This window comes from Penicillium paradoxum, assembly GCF_028828445.1.
Source record: "Penicillium paradoxum strain IBT 22861 chromosome Unknown utg000003l_segment0_segment0, whole genome shotgun sequence".
NCBI classification, from domain to species: domain Eukaryota; kingdom Fungi; phylum Ascomycota; class Eurotiomycetes; order Eurotiales; family Aspergillaceae; genus Penicillium; species Penicillium paradoxum.
Window position 1 is genome coordinate 2,763,544 of NW_026643181.1, and position 16,759 is coordinate 2,780,302.

At 50.1% G+C, this 16,759-nt stretch overlaps 6 protein-coding genes across 6 annotated transcripts; 4 read left to right on the forward strand and 2 right to left on the reverse strand.

The window, feature by feature from the left end:
• Nucleotides 1-661: 661 nt before the first annotated feature.
• On the forward strand, nucleotides 662-3,155 carry N7457_002937 (AFI1/MesA family protein; the record flags this gene model as incomplete). The annotated part of the gene is made up of 3 exons (XM_057173983.1): nucleotides 662-1,272; nucleotides 1,322-1,382; nucleotides 1,440-3,155. The coding sequence occupies 3 exons, from the start codon at nucleotides 662-664 to the stop codon at nucleotides 3,153-3,155; spliced, it is 2,388 nt and encodes a 795-aa protein (XP_057034134.1).
• A 561-nt stretch (nucleotides 3,156-3,716) lies between these two features.
• N7457_002938 (uncharacterized protein) lies at nucleotides 3,717-4,691 on the reverse strand (the record flags this gene model as incomplete). Its single annotated transcript, XM_057173984.1, has 1 exon — nucleotides 3,717-4,691. One exon carries the CDS (start codon nucleotides 4,689-4,691, stop codon nucleotides 3,717-3,719), a length of 975 nt encoding a protein of 324 aa, XP_057034135.1.
• A 1,171-nt stretch (nucleotides 4,692-5,862) lies between these two features.
• N7457_002939 (pyridoxal kinase) lies at nucleotides 5,863-7,275 on the forward strand (the record flags this gene model as incomplete). Its single annotated transcript, XM_057173985.1, has 6 exons — nucleotides 5,863-5,910; nucleotides 5,963-5,973; nucleotides 6,060-6,139; nucleotides 6,193-6,405; nucleotides 6,464-6,581; nucleotides 6,639-7,275. The coding sequence occupies 6 exons, from the start codon at nucleotides 5,863-5,865 to the stop codon at nucleotides 7,273-7,275; spliced, it is 1,107 nt and encodes a 368-aa protein (XP_057034136.1).
• Nucleotides 7,276-8,596: 1,321 nt separating this feature from the next.
• N7457_002940 (phosphotransferase family protein) lies at nucleotides 8,597-9,801 on the forward strand (the record flags this gene model as incomplete). The annotated part of the gene is made up of 3 exons (XM_057173986.1): nucleotides 8,597-8,704; nucleotides 8,746-9,041; nucleotides 9,114-9,801. 3 exons carry the CDS (start codon nucleotides 8,597-8,599, stop codon nucleotides 9,799-9,801), a joined length of 1,092 nt encoding a protein of 363 aa, XP_057034137.1.
• A 2,186-nt stretch (nucleotides 9,802-11,987) lies between these two features.
• On the forward strand, nucleotides 11,988-13,567 carry N7457_002941 (uncharacterized protein; the record flags this gene model as incomplete). Its single annotated transcript, XM_057173987.1, has 3 exons — nucleotides 11,988-13,141; nucleotides 13,196-13,393; nucleotides 13,450-13,567. 3 exons carry the CDS (start codon nucleotides 11,988-11,990, stop codon nucleotides 13,565-13,567), a joined length of 1,470 nt encoding a protein of 489 aa, XP_057034138.1.
• Nucleotides 13,568-14,237: 670 nt separating this feature from the next.
• Nucleotides 14,238-16,759, reverse strand: N7457_002942 (uncharacterized protein; the record flags this gene model as incomplete). The annotated part of the gene is made up of 3 exons (XM_057173988.1): nucleotides 14,238-16,383; nucleotides 16,451-16,598; nucleotides 16,666-16,759. The coding sequence occupies 3 exons, from the start codon at nucleotides 16,757-16,759 to the stop codon at nucleotides 14,238-14,240; spliced, it is 2,388 nt and encodes a 795-aa protein (XP_057034139.1).

Here is a 16,759-nt window from a genome sequence, read left to right on the forward strand (position 1 = left end):
TCATACATTGTCAAAGGTATTTATAAAATCTCCAGGTATGGAGTGAAATACTCCTAATTTGCTTTTTGCTGTACCTAAACCTATCTAGCGTTTGTACGACATGTACTCCATACAAGCGCTTATATTCTTGACACCAATCAACCAGCTTTCTAGGGGCTCAAGATAAAGGACAAGATGAATATAGACTCATTCAGAAATTAAGACTTTGCCTAGGAATACTTCGAGGTCCTAACCTTGCCATTTGCTACGCACATATATACCGAAGTTTGTACGGTGTGCTCCGTACCCTGTACACCATAGAAGGCCTGGAAGCGGTCTACAGTTCCCCCCGTACCGTAGGCAAATGTTCTAGAATTCCATAAATCGGACATGTCCATTCCCATTGCCTAGAAAGATGAAGATCTACGATGTCGATGCAGTTGCAGCCAAAGACAAGCTGATAGGTCATATTCGTCTCCAGAGATTCTTATCGGCTTATCGCCTCTCCACTGTGGAGAAATCGTCCTTTTTCTTAACCCCTCTTACTCTTAGCCCCTGAACACTTAATTCCGGTCAATTAATTCAATTATTGTTATCATTGGCTCTTGTCACTGTGCTTTTGGTGGTATGATACTCGCTTTATAGATTTTTCTGGAGCAATCCTCTCTATCGAAGCCGGAAGATGGCAACAACACTACCCTATCGACCGTCGAACGACTCCCTCTCCGCCTCGCATAATCGACAGAATAGCGGTCTTCCTCGACTCTCCCCTGCGGCCTCCTTTATCGGACGCTCACCTAGTAGCTCACATAGCTCTTTCAGACGAAGGTCCACGGAGCATGGGGCTTCAGGCTTTAGACCTCGCCGCTGCAAGGCGCAGTACCCGCTCGACTCGCCAGAACGCCATGTGGAATACATCTTGGTTGCGTCCTTCCATATCGATCGGGGCCCGATCATGGAACACCAGTATCCCGCTGCCATTAGTGGCGACGAGAGCATGCTTGCCGAGCTGATGCTACCGGATCAGACACACGTGCGGAGTCAGGACTGGACCATGTTCTTTTTACACAAGGATACCAGTGGTGATGAAGAAACGGACTCGACGAGTGGAAAAAAGAAGAGGAAGCGGAAGTCTAAATACATTGCGAATCAGGAGGGGATCGATTCTCAGGATGACGAATTGGATGAGGCCTCCGATGATCCCGACAGTAGTGACGACGAGGGTGGTGAAGGGCCACCCCTGATGTATGTGCTGAATCTTGTCAATACTAAGCAAGATAATACTGTGAGACGGTATGTCATATTGTTCTTATCCGAATTCCGCTGTACTAATAACTAGCAGAGGCGCAGTAGTCAAAGCGATGGCTATCTGTACACGACATTCGTTCCTACACATCTATAAAGTAAGCGACAGTAGTCATTGTGATCATACTACCCAGCCAATTCTGATTGTTATATAGCCTTTACTTCTTCTGGCGCTAGAGGACTACTTCAAATCACCGTTTCCCGAAACACTGGAATCCCTGTATGATGCTGTCAACGCCATGGATCTTTCGTTGATGCCGAAGATGTCAATACTTGAGCGCCATATCCTGCAATCTACCAACACAAAGGATATGTTCATCGAGAAATTTGAACAAATGATCCGCCAGCGCGAGGAAGAAGAATTCGAGGACGAGGAATGTCCACCATCACCGAAGAAAATGAGCCGATACGTCCTACCGCGGGATACACATGAGTACGAGTCGAGGGTGGTCTACAATGATATCCCAATCCCCGTCAAAATCCCGACGGTGATCTGGCCGGAGACTGTTGGAGACTTCTCCCTCATCAAACTCATCCAGACCTTCGCTGTACCTCACGCGACATCCCCTCTGGCTTTCCCACCACATCCCCATCTGACAACGAGTGGACCATTCACACACCCCGTTGTTGTCCTTGTCAACGCTATCCTCACTCAGAAACGTGTCGTGTTTCTAGGGCACAACCGGCCATCGGGAGAAGTGGCGGAGGCGGTCCTGGCGGCCTGTGCCCTCGCATCCGGTGGCATCCTGCGTGGATTCACCCGACACGCATTCCCATATACTGATCTGTCCAAAATTGACGATCTTCTCAAAGTGCCTGGTTTTATTGCAGGGGTTACGAACCCAACCTTTGCCAACCATCCTGAATGGTGGGATATCATGTGCGACCTACCCACAGGTCGTATCAAGATCTCAAGCCATGTTGAACCTGCACCGATAACAGAAGGACTTCTGTTCTTCCAGCAACAAAATTCTCTGCTACCAAACAACGTATCCAATACGACTGGGGATCCGACAGGCGACACATTATTTATGGAAGATATCCTCCGCAGCATCAGCCAACGACATGGCGAGAATGCTGTGCGCGCCAAATGGCGTGCATATATCACAAAATTCACCAGAGTTGCTGCAGCCTTTGAAGAAGCAGTCTACGGCGCCTCAAATCTCTATATCATCGGCCCAGGAGAAGAACTCTCCCCAGACAGCCCAACAGGCCATCAAAGCGATGCTAGCGACCCAACCACTCTACGCGGACACGGATACGTCTGGACCGACGAAACGGCGAAACAGCGCGAGCTCTCAGCATCAGTCTCCCGAATCGAAGGCTGGCGCAACACCCGCTCCTACTACTCCTACATCCAAGACATCGCAGCAATGTACTTCCCCGCACGCCCAATCCAACGTCCAGACATCCACCACCATCATGATCGCCTCCGCACTCTTAAACTCTCTCACCCCGAAGCTGCTTCCATCTACATCGCCCTCTCCCACTCCGTCAAGGACTACGCTGGCATCTGCCAACTCCTAACCGTAGCACCGGAGAACCAGGCCGGTCTTTTCTATCTCAGCATGGGTCTATTCCATCCAGATCAGGCTGTCCGCGAAGCAACAGCCGATCTATTAGAACGCATCGCCGCACACCCCGCCGGCCGCCATTTCTGGACACATGTCGGTCGGTTCGCGAAACTAGGGTACATCCGCGTGAAGCGAGAACAAGATGCCGCGGGGCAATCTCCCACATCCGGTGCGGCGTCGCCCGTCCCCATGAGTCCCGGAGCTAGCTTTGGCGCTACCTTTGGGACTAACTTTGGAGGTGAACCGCAGAGTCTTGTCGGTGTTGCTATGGGAGATGTGTTGAAGAGGAGGAGCTGATGATTTGTGTTCTTTTGGGGTTTCTGGAAACTCATTCCCTGTGAGCGTTTTGCTGTTTGTATTTGATGCTACATATTACCAGACTCGTCAGATGTGATGATCTTTTGCAAGTGTTCTATGCGCCCATAACGACGGTGCTAGGTGCGATTTAGCCCTGTTTATATCTGTGTTTACTTATATCCGATGATTTGTTGGTGTGTTATTGGTGTTTCAGGAATACATTGAATGGTTCTGAGATCTTTGCTATCATTTTTTTTGCATCAGGTAATCTCGACGGGTTTATCTAGACAAAGAAAATGAGTCGAATTTGACCAGCTACGCGAGGAAAGTATATGCGAATGGAATAGCATAGTGAATAACTCACACGGAGGAATATAAACAACTTCACTAAATATTAATTACAGATCAGACGATCAAATCAAAAGAAGAAGAAGAAGAAGAAGAAAACAAAAGACACGCTCGCTGACATCAACCGTGGCCGTACCCATTCGGGCAGACGGATCCTCCAAGATAAACAAGAAAGGAGTGTGTATGGACAAAAGAAACCAAAAGGAATTCAGATCAAGACAACGCGGTCAACACAGCCAGTCCCAAGGCCATGGCACTCGCAACACCAAGATTGGGCAGGGGAACAGCGAGACCACCCCCACTGGTAATAGCACTGGAACCAACGGTGATATTAGTGGCCGCGAATCCAGCACCACAGCGCGCATTTACGACATCCGCCGAGGGGAGATAGGTGTAAGCAAGACCCTGGCCGTCTCGCTTAGCCCAGCCCGAAAAGATCTCCATCGTCGACTTCAAGCATTTGTTACAAGTTGGCGTAGCGCTCATGTCGAGTCGGTCTCCGAGCGGCATGAAGTAGACGTTGTAGTCATCTGGCGAGGTGGTGTTGTTGACTACTGAGTTGACGAAGCAGTAATCCTGAGTTGATGGGTTCTTGAGACAGGTGGCACGGTAGACGGGTTCGTAAGCAACGAGGTCGCGATACAAGCCTTTGACGACGGAGTTCCCGTTGTTGTAGTCCTTGCCGCAGTTTTCGGATTTGACCAGCTGGGCTGCAAGGTCGGTCATGATGGATGCACATTCGGAGACATTTGCCGAGCAGGATGTATCCAGAATGTGAGTGGTGCGATTTGCCGAGTTGAGGGAGTGGAAGAAGGCATTTGAGTTCTCCAGGAGAAGGGAGACGGCGTTGCAGTTGATGATGGTTTCGTCGGCACGCCATTTGGCGAAGAAATCGATGCAGCTGGCACCCTTGGCGAAGTCGTAGGCTAGCGTGTCGAAAGGCTTGGGCATATCCGTTGAAGTGGAGCTTGAGGCTGTGAGGATTGTTCGCCGGTGCACGGTTATGTTTCCTTCTGTGGATGCTTCTAATCGACGATCGGCGGTGATCTCTCCACTTGGGTCCCAGGCCGATCGTGCATGCACGTTCAAGTCGGAAGTGGTTTCCACGGAGTGGGCGCATGTGATAGATGATAAACAGAGAATAGTAATTAGAATTAGGAGGTTGTACATATCGTGTAGACGAGGCATTTTGACGTGATGTTTTCGGCTCGAATGAGACCGAGACGAGAACATGGCAGACAGTCAAGTATGATGTATCAATGAGTGACGATGCAGTGAAATGGGTGCAATTAGAGTCTTTGTAACGAGTGACAGAGCCGTGGCAGTTGGAAACAAAGAACGTGAGTGGTTACTCTGACATGGTGGGATAAATGAATGTTAGCACTTCATTGAAGGAGCGACTGAGGAAAAGAATCCTCGAAATTGAAGTTGGAATGGAAGTCGAGATTGGAATAGAGATCAAAATCAGAATCAGAATCAGAATCAGAACCAAAATGGAGCACGAGGTGAAGAATAGTGGAAAGCTAAAAATGTCTAGCCATCAGCATAATACTCCGACGAGGAAGCCAAGGCCGATAACTTGTGCCAGTGCGCGAGGAACCACTGGAGTACTTCTGTCAATGGAGCACCATTCGAGTGCTAAGGGCATACCATTGGACTACCATTGAACCACTAACACCATAAATAGCAGGCTCTGCTCCGTTAGACCCGGGACTAGACCGTTCGGTGGAACTCATCTCTCAGCTCCGGTTCAGGGGCCTGGTACGTGCAGTCGCTTTTGTACGAAGTTTCTGTACGAAGTCTTTCCGAATTGAGGTCGAGACCAGTGTGTGGCTTCGACATATGTACCGTCAATCTCCCTGTGTTCCTTTGGGCTTCATTTTACCTACTTTTCCGGCCACCGGTTCCCACGCAACCGGTCCCGCATTCCGAGACTGGATCACTCTGAGACTTCATGAAACACATAGAACCGAACAAGACCGAAGGAGTCTATTCACCGTGAGGTCTGGTCATCGTGAAGCAAGGAGATCTTGTCGCAGAAGATGAGGCTGTTGGACGCAGATCCTGTGGTTTCAGATTGGGACATGGGTCTTGAGCTATAGCAAGGTTAGAAGACGATTGACGATGCAGAACATATCTTCAATTGACTCTACAATTCTACTATACCGTTGTAGCATTTAGAAATGAGAAAATAATTCGCACCTCCACGGTGTCTCTGATAACAAACCCGACGTCGGTGTTGGGGCCAATTAGGTAAGAGGAGGTTCGGCAAATCATTTCCCCCTCCCCCACACAGAGTCATAGCATATAACATACATATGGACTGGGATACATTCTCTTTTGTTTCAGACTGATCAAGATGGATTCATTGGTACCCGACACCCGAGTTCTGGCGATAGCCAGTCATGTAAGTGAAAAACTACCCCTCCATCGGACTCCCGGACTGACAACTCCACCAGGTAGTTTATGGGTATGTGGCCCCCTCTGATAACCCCAGTTATCAGATATCTACAGAGCCATCGGGGGTGATCAAATCGCTAACATCCCTCTCTCCAGCCATGTCGGAAACACAATGGCAACATTCGTCATGCAATCGCTGGGCTGCGAGGTCGCCGCCTTAAACACCGTCCATTTCAGTACGTTGCAACCTAACCTTGGTTTATCACCCTTGACTCACAGGGAACCACAGGTAATCACACGGGCTACCGTCAATTTAAAGGAACTCGTGCCACCGCACAGGAAATCTCAGACCTCTACCAGGGTCTTTGCCAGAGTAACCTCACAGACTTCGATGTCATGCTCTCGGGCTATGCCCCGAGTGCGGCTGCCGTGGAATCAGTAGGCACTATCGGCATTGACCTGCAACAGAAAGCAGAACAGAAACCCGGATCATTTTTCTGGGGTGAGTAGATCTCGACATCCAAGCCCCCAAGTATACAGCCCACTGATCTATGTATCAGTCCTGGACCCAGTCATGGGCGATCAAGGCCGTCTATATGTCAACGACGACGTAGTCCCAGCATATAAGAAAATCATCCCATTTGCGGATTTGATTCTGCCTAACCAGTTCGAAGCTGAGTAAGATATTCTCCGAGCATGACCCCCCACACAGGTCAGTGTTAATATACAATATAGGACTCTCTCTGGCATCAAAATCACTTCGCCGGCCACTCTCGCCTCGGCCATCACGGCTATCCATAGGATCTACTCGGTGCCGCATGTGATCATCACCTCGGTGCAACTCTTCAAGCTCTCCCAATCAGGATCAACCCCACCACCGCCAGAGAACTTCCTCACAGTAATTGGTTCTACGACGCGCTCAGATGGGTCACCGCGACTCTTCCGCGTCGATGTGCCAGCTCTGGACTGCTTCTTCAGCGGGACGGGCGACATGTTCGCAGCGCTGACCGTTGCACGACTAAGCGAAGCCGTGTCAGCGGTAGATGGCCTCCGCACGACCAAGTCGTGGGTATCACCCGATAACGTTGCGGCAACGGACCTGCCACTAGCAAAAGCAACTGTCAAGGTCCTTTCCAGTATGCATAGTGTTCTGGAACGGACATTGGAGATTCGTGATGCAGAGCTGGCAGTTGCTGTACCCGCGCGAGATGGAGAAGCGACGGCAGAGGAATTGGAGAAGCGGGATTATCTGCGCATGACTAAAGCTGCCGAGGTCAGGCTTGTGAGGAATACGCACTTTTTGCGGGATCCCAAGATCCAGTTTGAAGCGCAGGATTGGAAGAAGGAGGATCTTCCCAAGGACTTGCGATAGTTCCTGGGGGTCTCGATCTGACGTGGGATGGTTGCATGATAGAAGGATTGGGCAATGCATTAGATGAAGTCGGGATGGTGGACATCTCTAAATCAAAAACCGGTTCGGTCTGTACATAGATTTCATTGAGTCGAGCATGGAATAATTTTTTGCATGAATTCTTTTTTTCATTCATTCATAGTCTCGAATGCATGTAATCGTAACTAGGTCCCTGATCTTTTCAGGGCCTATCTAAATTTTATTCTCCATATCCTCCCAACTGTGTTGCCACGATGCAAGCTTATTTACCAGTGCTGCCGAATCCACCGGCACCGCGGACGCTCTCCTCGAGCTCCTCGACGACGCTCACTTCGGGGGTGTAGATCTAGAAACAGTTAGACATATCGACACAACATATAACAGACTTGATAGTTAGCACTCACCCGCTCCAGAACCAGCTGGGCAACACGATCTCCCACCTTGACTGGGAAGTCGACATCAGAGTGATTGAACAGAAGAACCTTGACCTCACCGCGGTAGTCAGCATCAATGACGCCAGCACCGGTGTCAATGAAGTGCTTAGCAGCAAGACCACTGCGGGGAGCAATGCGGCCGTCTAGTTTCATCGTTAGTATTCTCATTCATCCCCGATCGAGCTTGGCCCTCCCAAGTAGAGAATATCGCCACGGTTCGCGATCTCAATCAAAATGTATAGTCACATACAAGTTCCCTCGGGCACAGCAATAGCAATTCCCGAATCAACAGCACCCTTGCCCTTAGCGGGGATAACAGTCTCCTTCGCAGCGTAGATATCGTAACCAGCGGCGAAAGCAGAACCGCGGGTAGGAGCCTGGGCAGACTCGACGAGCTTCTTAACCAGCAGCGGGGGCAGCTGCTGCTGGATCGAGGTCACGGCGGGGGCGGTCATTGTGTCGGGCTTTGCGCGTTTCGGCAGCGGCGAGGATGGCAGGGAAGGCGGATTGTGCGGGAGGGATTTCTCTTGGGAAGGAGTTTTCTCTTTGGTCATGATGAGTGAAATGGAGGATTGAGGAATCGAGAAATCGAGTCAAGTACAGTATCCACAATTAATTGGCTAAGGTGATCAAGCCCCCTAGCTTGACAAAAAAATTGCGGTGAGCTCCACGCTCGCGTTTCACCGCTGGGACGCGCCGGAGTTTGCTCTGTTTGCTTCGCCCCACTCGAGCGACACCGAGGGCAATGTCTAGGGACCGAGGTTCCCCGGTAACCTGTGAGCATTTGTGAATTGCGCCCCCTTGTACATATTGAACCCGTGGCCATTGTGCAAAATACATATCTTTCTTCCTTCCAAACTTCGCTCATAATGGCGGGAGCAGTGCGCCAGCCTATAGATATTCCCTCGTTGGAGAGGTACATTGACCAGCATGTGCCCGAGGTCAAGACTCCACTCGATGTCAAGCAGGCGAGTCTGGTCAACCATTTGTAGCAACCATATCGACTAACGGACCGTAGTTCGGCTTTGGTCAATCAAACCCTACCTACTTGATTACTGCCTCCGATGGCAAGCAGGTCGTTCTGCGCAAGAAGCCCCCTGGCAAGCTACTCTCGAAGACAGCTCATAAGGTCGAGCGCGAGTACAAGATCATCCGTGCACTAGGAGATACAGATGTACCCGTCCCAAGGGCTTATTGTCTATGTGAGGATAATAGCGTGATCGGCACGCCATTTTACATCATGGAGTTCCTGGACGGGCGACATTTTACCGACCCATCAATGCCCGGTGTGAGTGGGGAGGAGCGGAGAGCACTGTAGGTTATCAATTGAGGCTCCAGGATTGAGACCCCCTTTCAAGGCCCCTGCATACTGACCAGAACCTCCAGCTGGAAGAATGCAGTACAAACGCTCGCCAAGTTCCACAGGGTAAACCCCAAAAGCGTCGGTCTCGAGAACTTCGGCAGACCAACGGGTTTCTTCGACCGCCAAATCGCAACGTTCACCACAATCTCGAAGGCGCAATCCGCCGTTCTGGATGTCGACACCAAAGAACCCGTCGGCGAACTCCCCCACTTCAACGATATGGTTGCGTTCTTCTCGCAAAAGAGCACCCAGCCGCTTGACCGGGGCACGCTCGTCCACGGCGACTACAAGATTGATAACATGATCTTCCACAAGACGGAGCCGCGTGTGATTGGAATTCTGGATTGGGAAATGGCCACGATAGGACATCCACTCTCGGACTTCTGTAATCTGACTAGCCCGTATATCATGGATGGTGGAGACAGCCAGTTGTCACAGTTCGTGCCGGGGGTTGTTCCAGGGCTACCGAGACGTGAGGAGTGCATTGGCTGGTACGCCGAGACGTGCGGGTACGAGACGAGCTCGGACGTGGCGTGGGGCGATGCGTTCTTTGCATTCCGGGGATCCGTGATCATGCAGGGCATTGCGGCCCGGTTCGCTGCGAGACAAGCTAGCAGTGAGCGGGCTGGGGAGTATGCGAAGAGGGCGAAGCCGTTTGCTGAGGAGGCTTGGGGGAGGGTTCGGGCTGTTAAGAGTGCTGGGAAGTTGTAGAGCATCAGACCTGTTTTTGTGTGGTTAAGCCGTGCGTTAGCCGCAATGCATCGCGTCGAAATCCTTCGTATATAGGGAGAGAATTGAGCTTCTAGACCTTCGTGTACCGAGTATGTGTCCCATGGAGATAGCTGCATGTACACCGTATCCAGGATGTCCAAGTGTTCCCTGTGAAACAACCCCCACAGGTCAGAAGTACAGATAGGCTCTCTAGAACTTCCCAGGTACTTTGGGCGCCTGACGTGTGGAGTAAGCACTTGCCCTGATGCGGTCAAGGAATCGAGAAACGAATATCCTGCGAGCATATCACGTCTATGTACGCCATTTCACCCGATTGGAATGTACAGCTATACCGAGAGTACGGAGTCCTCCGTACCGCGATAGTACATACTCCGTCCTCCGTCCAGCGACATATGAAACCACCCAACGCGAGGTACGGAGTACTCCCTACTCCCTACTCCCTAGATAAGCGGCAACTGCAACATGCACTAGCGCGAAATGGGCATCATGGTCGGAATCCCGCGTCATCAGAAGGAACAGTGCGCAGGATTATGGAATACCGCATGGTGGAATGTCCGTTGACCGTCGTGACGAGAGTTATGATTGGTGGTAGAAGAGGGGAAAAGGTGAGGCTTTTTTCGCTGGCCCTGCGGCTCTACGTGTAAGTGAGGCTGAGTGAAGAAACCCACTTGGGTGTCTCTTTTCTTTTTTTTTTCCTCTGGGATTTACCCCGAACCGGTAGGGAGGAGGGTTTTCAATAGCAGCCTATTCTGGGCAAATTAAATTAAATTATCCACTATTCACTAGTGTGAGGGGATGCGGCTGGGATGAATTCGAGAAGCAACTTAGGGTGGTTTCGGGTGAGGTTGGACAGCACATATCTGCAGGTAGCATAGCGTAGGATGATATAGTGTTTGGAATTCTTTTTTTCAGGGTCAGATTACCCTCAGTACCGAGTACGGAGGACAAGTCCAGTAACGAGGCTCTGAAACAACGTGGGCCGGCCGATCTTCTTGCCGCAGACAGCGCGTTGACAACCAAACCGGGAAAGCCTGAAGATCCTTTTCGGACTGACGGCTCGAGGCTCGACCTTAGCGTGCCAGCGCAGTTGGGAAAAAAAAAAGAGAAAAGGCGGGACAAAACGAGGAAAAGTGAGAATGAACAGACCTTGTGGGCCCTCTGCAGATTCCCCTATACCCGGGTATAAGAGCGACTGGGGCAACACACGACTCACAGAGAGTTGTGCACCCCCGGTTGTTGTCTCCGAGTTTAATGGTGGAGCCTGAATAGTAAAGAGTAGCGGTGGGGAACTTTTCTCTCTTTTTTTTTTTTTTTTTCCTTGGCTTATGTGCGACCAGGTTCAAATCCTCCGAGTTGGTGAGAATATCATCTGAAGGGGAGAGAGAAAGAAGAGAGAAAGAAGAGAGAGAGAGAGAGAGAACAGAGGTATAGAGGAAAACCGACCCATACGGTAAACTAACCCGGTAATCTATTGTGTGGAGCCCGAAAACCGCTGGAGAGCCGCATAGCTGTCTTTCCCCCCCCAATCTTCGATCTCCTTTTCCTCTTCTTTTCCCTTTGCATCTGATACTGGTAATATACTGGCATCGACGTGTATATCTCTCAACCGCCTCCCTTTCAAAGTCTCTCCCCCTAGTCTTTCTTTCTTCCCTGCACGCTTCCGGGTGATATCATTTGGTATCAATCATCTGCAGATGGCGCAGTCCTGACAATCGGACCTGTTGAGCCTCATCCCGGGACCCATTTTGCTACCCGTCCACCTGGGCACCTTTCCGCTTGGGTAAGTGCACCCTTTCTGCAGACCTCGAACTGGCCTTCGACGGCTTTTTCTTTTTTTGGGGGGGGGTTTCTATTTTTCTTGGCTTGTTTTCTGATGTTTTGTTGTTGGTCCCCCCTCCTGGTCATCCTGGCAACCCCTCATCTCCCCATCTCAACCCTTGACAGGCAATTGCATTGTGTCGGACTCGACTGCGTCTTCTCTTCTGTACATTTAGATTCATATGCTTTTGTTTTTCTCTCTCTTGCAACCTCAGATCGGAAATCCCATTATCCAACTCGCTCTCTAACCATCTTATAGGCCACCGGTTCTGATGTGTGATTGTCACAGACTGTCAGACCCTCATCAAGTATAAGGCAAGGTGCCAGATGCACCTGCTATTTTATTAATGATGTCCGCTATGTATGACGAGGATGATGTGTTTAATCGGTCACCGCCCTTGGAGGCGATAAAACCCGACTATGGAGAGAGCAAATCACTACCGCCGTTTGTTCCAACTTGCCAGAAAGATGCCGAAACAGCGGGTGCAACCCGTAAGCCCAACCACCGGGAGCCTCGGATTGCAACTCATGAGGGCGACCGAGTGCTGATGGGGTATCTAGCTCCGCAACACCCTGAGATGGCTGTAACGGCAAGGAATGGTCCACTCGAACCTGGGAATTTCAAGAATTATAGACCGCCCGACTTTGATCCCAGAAGTAACAAAAAGCCAAATCCAACTAGGGACGATCCTCGGCCCAAGGAAAGGTTAATAATAATAGAGCCTCCTTCCGGACCAGCCTCAGAACCAAAGATTGAGAAGAAACCGCCTTTGATAACAACCTCGGCCCCATCCAAGCCTGTTGAACCAGCTGTGGATGTCAAAAGTGAGCTTGCTCCAAGGGAACGGCCTCCATCAATCAGCGATTCGAACCGCCGGTTCTCACCAGAATTGCCTCCTCTTCAAACTTCCCCGGGACTTGGTGTCAACCCTCGAATTTCCTCGTCATCTCTCAACCCAATCCAACGATCTCCTGGATCATGCCTCAAAAATTCTCCAGATGGCAGTCATCAAAAGCTGCCGTCGATTCAAAAGGCTCTCAGCGCGTTGACGGACTTCGGTCCATCACCAGTCAACACAATGCCATCTCCCTACCCTTTCACTTCCTGTCCCGGATCAACAACATCTGGGAACGATTCTCCATTCGACCGTCCTTTTCCGGGAAAGTTTCCCATCCCCGCCAGTCCTTTTTCTCACTTTTCGCCGGTGAGTATGAAGGACGCCTCTACTAACCCATCTCCGGCCTCACACTCATCCTTCTGGCCCGGAACACCCCATTGTGAGATGCTGTCCGCTCAGACCCCGTACGAGGCTTCCCCTATGACTGCCAAAAGCCCTGCAACCAGTTATCCCACGCCCACGGAACATGTGGGCGCGGGTATGAGCGATCGTCATTCGCTCGCTGCGTCCACTCCCCAGGCCAATGGCGGCCCTGTGGGAAGTTATAAATGTGCCCATCCTGGATGCACCGCTGCACCATTCCAAACTCAGTATCTCCTCAAGTAAGACTAGAAGGATCATTTATCAGTGAAATCTCTTGCCTAACAAACTAGCAGCTCTCATGCCAATGTGCACTCACAAGAGCGCCCGCACTTTTGCCCTGTCGAGGGCTGTTCACGCGCAGTCGGTGGAAAGGGCTTCAAGCGCAAGAACGAAATGATGCGCCATGGCCTCGTTCACAACTCTCCCGGCTACGTCTGTCCCTTCTGTCCAGACCAGCAACACAAATACCCGCGACCCGACAATCTTCAACGGTTCGTACTACGGTCCGAGCCTCACTCAATCTGACCTCAGCTGAACTCATCTATAGACATGTTCGTGTACATCACGTTGACAAGAACAAAGACGATCCTATTCTCCGACATGTTCTCGCCCAAAGACCGCTTGGCAGTGCCCGCGGGAGAAAACGCAGGATGAACAATACATGAAGCGTAGCCTGTTGTTTTAATGCTTTCTATTCTAATTCTTTCGCTTCACATCTTGCATTGCCATCTCTTTTTTTTAGCCATGTTCTTCCCATCTGCCCCGTTGCGGCTGGCCTGTACCCTTTCCGCCGCACATTCGACCCTGTGTGCCCCGGATGTTCCAGATTAGCGCCTCAGTGCAACATGCTATCTTCAAAATCCCTCTTCAGGGCAACTTCGCAATTTTACGCGTGACGAATCTCTCAGTTGTGATACCTTTCTGCTGTGTTTTTTTTTTACCTTTTGGTATTTTTGTTTTGGTGCTTCTGCAATGATACCACCTGTCCATTGTTAGAAATTCATGATGTTACATGGGCCATTCGTTCAACCGGAGTGTGTGTTTTTTTCAATCTTCACTACAATCTTCACTACAATCTTCACTATATCGCCCTTATTTCCAATATTTTATATCTGGCCATTGCCCAGCCAGGGTGTCATGAAACGTCCATTCTTTTGGACTCAATATCCACTGTATATCTACGTCAATCGTTTTGTTTCTTTCTTCGCCGATATATAACCTCCAGTCACCCATTTTTATACGTGGAACATATCCAAAATTACACTCGGACAGGAAATTCATTCTCGCGCTTGATGCGCCTTTTTTGACATTCAACCCCAACAGCGTCGTTACATATCAATTTGCTTGTATCGGTTCTTTATTCAAACTCAGCTTCTGGGCTCTCCATTCCATCAGTCTCGTGGAGCTCCGAATCGTATCTGGATGATGGGCGCCGATCGTCTGCTCTCTCAATTTCACGCATTCTTCCATCGTCGCCTCGGCCTCTTGGTGTTGACCCATGCTTTTTCGTATAGCGGCCAGATTGTGCATTCCTAATAGCGTGTCTGGATGGGTCATGCCTAGCAGACTTTTCCGCGTTTCCAGTAGTGGCTGCTCGATGGCCTCGGCTTCCTTCAGCTTGCCTTGTTTCAGGTATACACCGGAAAGATTGCCCATGCTGGCTAGCGTATCGGGATTGTCTGGGCCTAGGATCTTCTGTCGAGCTTCTACTACTTGCGACAAAACGGATTCGGCTTGCTGCCACCGCTGTTGCATGTAGTAGATTGTTCCAAGAGTATTCATGCTTGTTAAGATGCTAAGATCAAGAGGGTCAACAGTCCTCTTCTGGCTTTCCATCACTTGGATCTGCATATTCTCGGCTTCCCCCCACCTACCCTGATGGAAGTAATTCGCTGCCAGATTATGCATGCTCGTGAGAATAATCACATCATCCGCTTCTAGAACCCTCTGGCCAATTTCCAACACTTGCAAGTTCAATTCTTCGGCCTCTTGCCATCGGCCTTGATCCCAGTATGACGATGCAAGAAACATCATGCTTTTCACCGTGTGCGGATCTTCCAATCCTTGCTCCCTGACTCTCGCTTCTCGTACTCGAACCCTGGTAGCCTCAGCCTCTTTCCATAGACCGCATTTAGCTTGCACATTTCCAATAATATCCAAGCATTCAAGTGTCCTTGGATCTTCTGGCCCAAAGAATTTGTGCCTTGCTTTCATCGAATTTGTCGCCAATAACACAGCCTCCGCCCATCTGCCCCCCGTATCGGCGTGCACTGCGGCCCGACATAGCAATGAAGTCCATTGTGTTATGGCTTTTATGCCCTGTACAGATTGCGGGGCTGTAAGTCTCGCTAGCCCCAATGAACTTGCCGACTGTGCATGTGGAAACAGCGATTGGCATTGATCCCTAGTTTTGGGGCCGGAATGTGGAAATTGGCCCAGTAGACTTTCGGTAAATACCAGCTTCCAGTGGTCTAGTTTTCCATGAGTCTCAAGCCAGTATCGCGTGGCAAGTTGCACCAGTGCATGCATTGCAAACGTGTTTCTGTCTGCATTTACAGAGACAAAAGAGAAATCCCTCAGTGTCTGGATATCCTCTTCGAACTCATCGTCAAATGATAAGACAGAGCCGTTTTCTTCGTCGTTAGGATAGCCAATGACATGGTAATCTTCCTCATCTCCATCATGGTCAATCGCACTTGTTCGATCATACTGGCCTTTGAGAATACGTGCAGGGATTCCTTGACGATCAAAAAGACTCATCATCGATAGAAGATCTGCTGCCAACGGTCTCTCCTGTCTTATATGATCGAATGATATTTGCCATGTGATCAGGAGCGAGTTCTTTGCCTCCCAGTCTCGTCGAAGACTTTCTCCTTGGTTCTCGCGTGTAAGGAGATCTGTACTCCTCTTGGGGCTTTCTTGAAATACTTTCATATATTTAGCAACTGAAACACGCGGTGCTTTTCTCTTGATATATGCTGCAGCCTGTGTAATAGCAAGCGGCATAAAATCCAACATTTGGGCAAGCGCAATCAGCTCCTCAGCCCGAGTCCCAGTCCCAAGTTTCTTCTGGAGCAAATTCAAGGCAGCAATTTCATCCATTGCATCGATGGTAATTGTATCACTGTCTTCAACGAGTCTTGTTGCGACCTGCTTGGCGCGAGTCGTGATCAAGATCGAGCCCGTCCGACTCTTTGGAAGATATGTCCACAGTGGTGGTGAAGACTGCTCGAGAACACGATAATCGTCGACATTATCGAGGATGAGGAGCCATTTGTCTCGGCTATCTCGAAGCCACGCGCAGACGAGTTGGAACATGTTGGCTTCGGGGTCTGTATGACCGGGAATCTTGACTTGCTTTGCGATTTCCTGACAGCTCTGTTCCAGACGAGAGGCATTGCTTGCGTGGATCCAGAGAATCCATGTTGCGGGGGCTTTTTCTCTCACTCGGTACGAATATTCAATGGCTAGCTGAGACTTGCTGTGGGGTTTTGAGTTAGCAAGAACATATCGGGAGTGATATTCCCAGCGTCCTTTGTGCCACTTACCCAACTCCCCCAACGCCGACCAGGGCGACCCTGGCTTCTGGTCTGGATAACTTCTGATTGATCTGTTCAAGGATTGTCCCTCGATCCACGAAATCCGGGTCCCGCAAAAACGGGACCGTAGATACAGGGCTAGATGGTTCGGTGGGTTCTAAAGAAAAGAATGAGCAATTGCTTAGCCTTAATCTATCCAAAAACAAATCACAGGCTCGTATTACTTTGGTCATCGTTGAAATAAAAGTTCTGGGTTTGCGCCGTCGGAGCTGCCACGACGTTCCGGCCGGATATCGCCCCGTGGAATTGCGTGTTCAT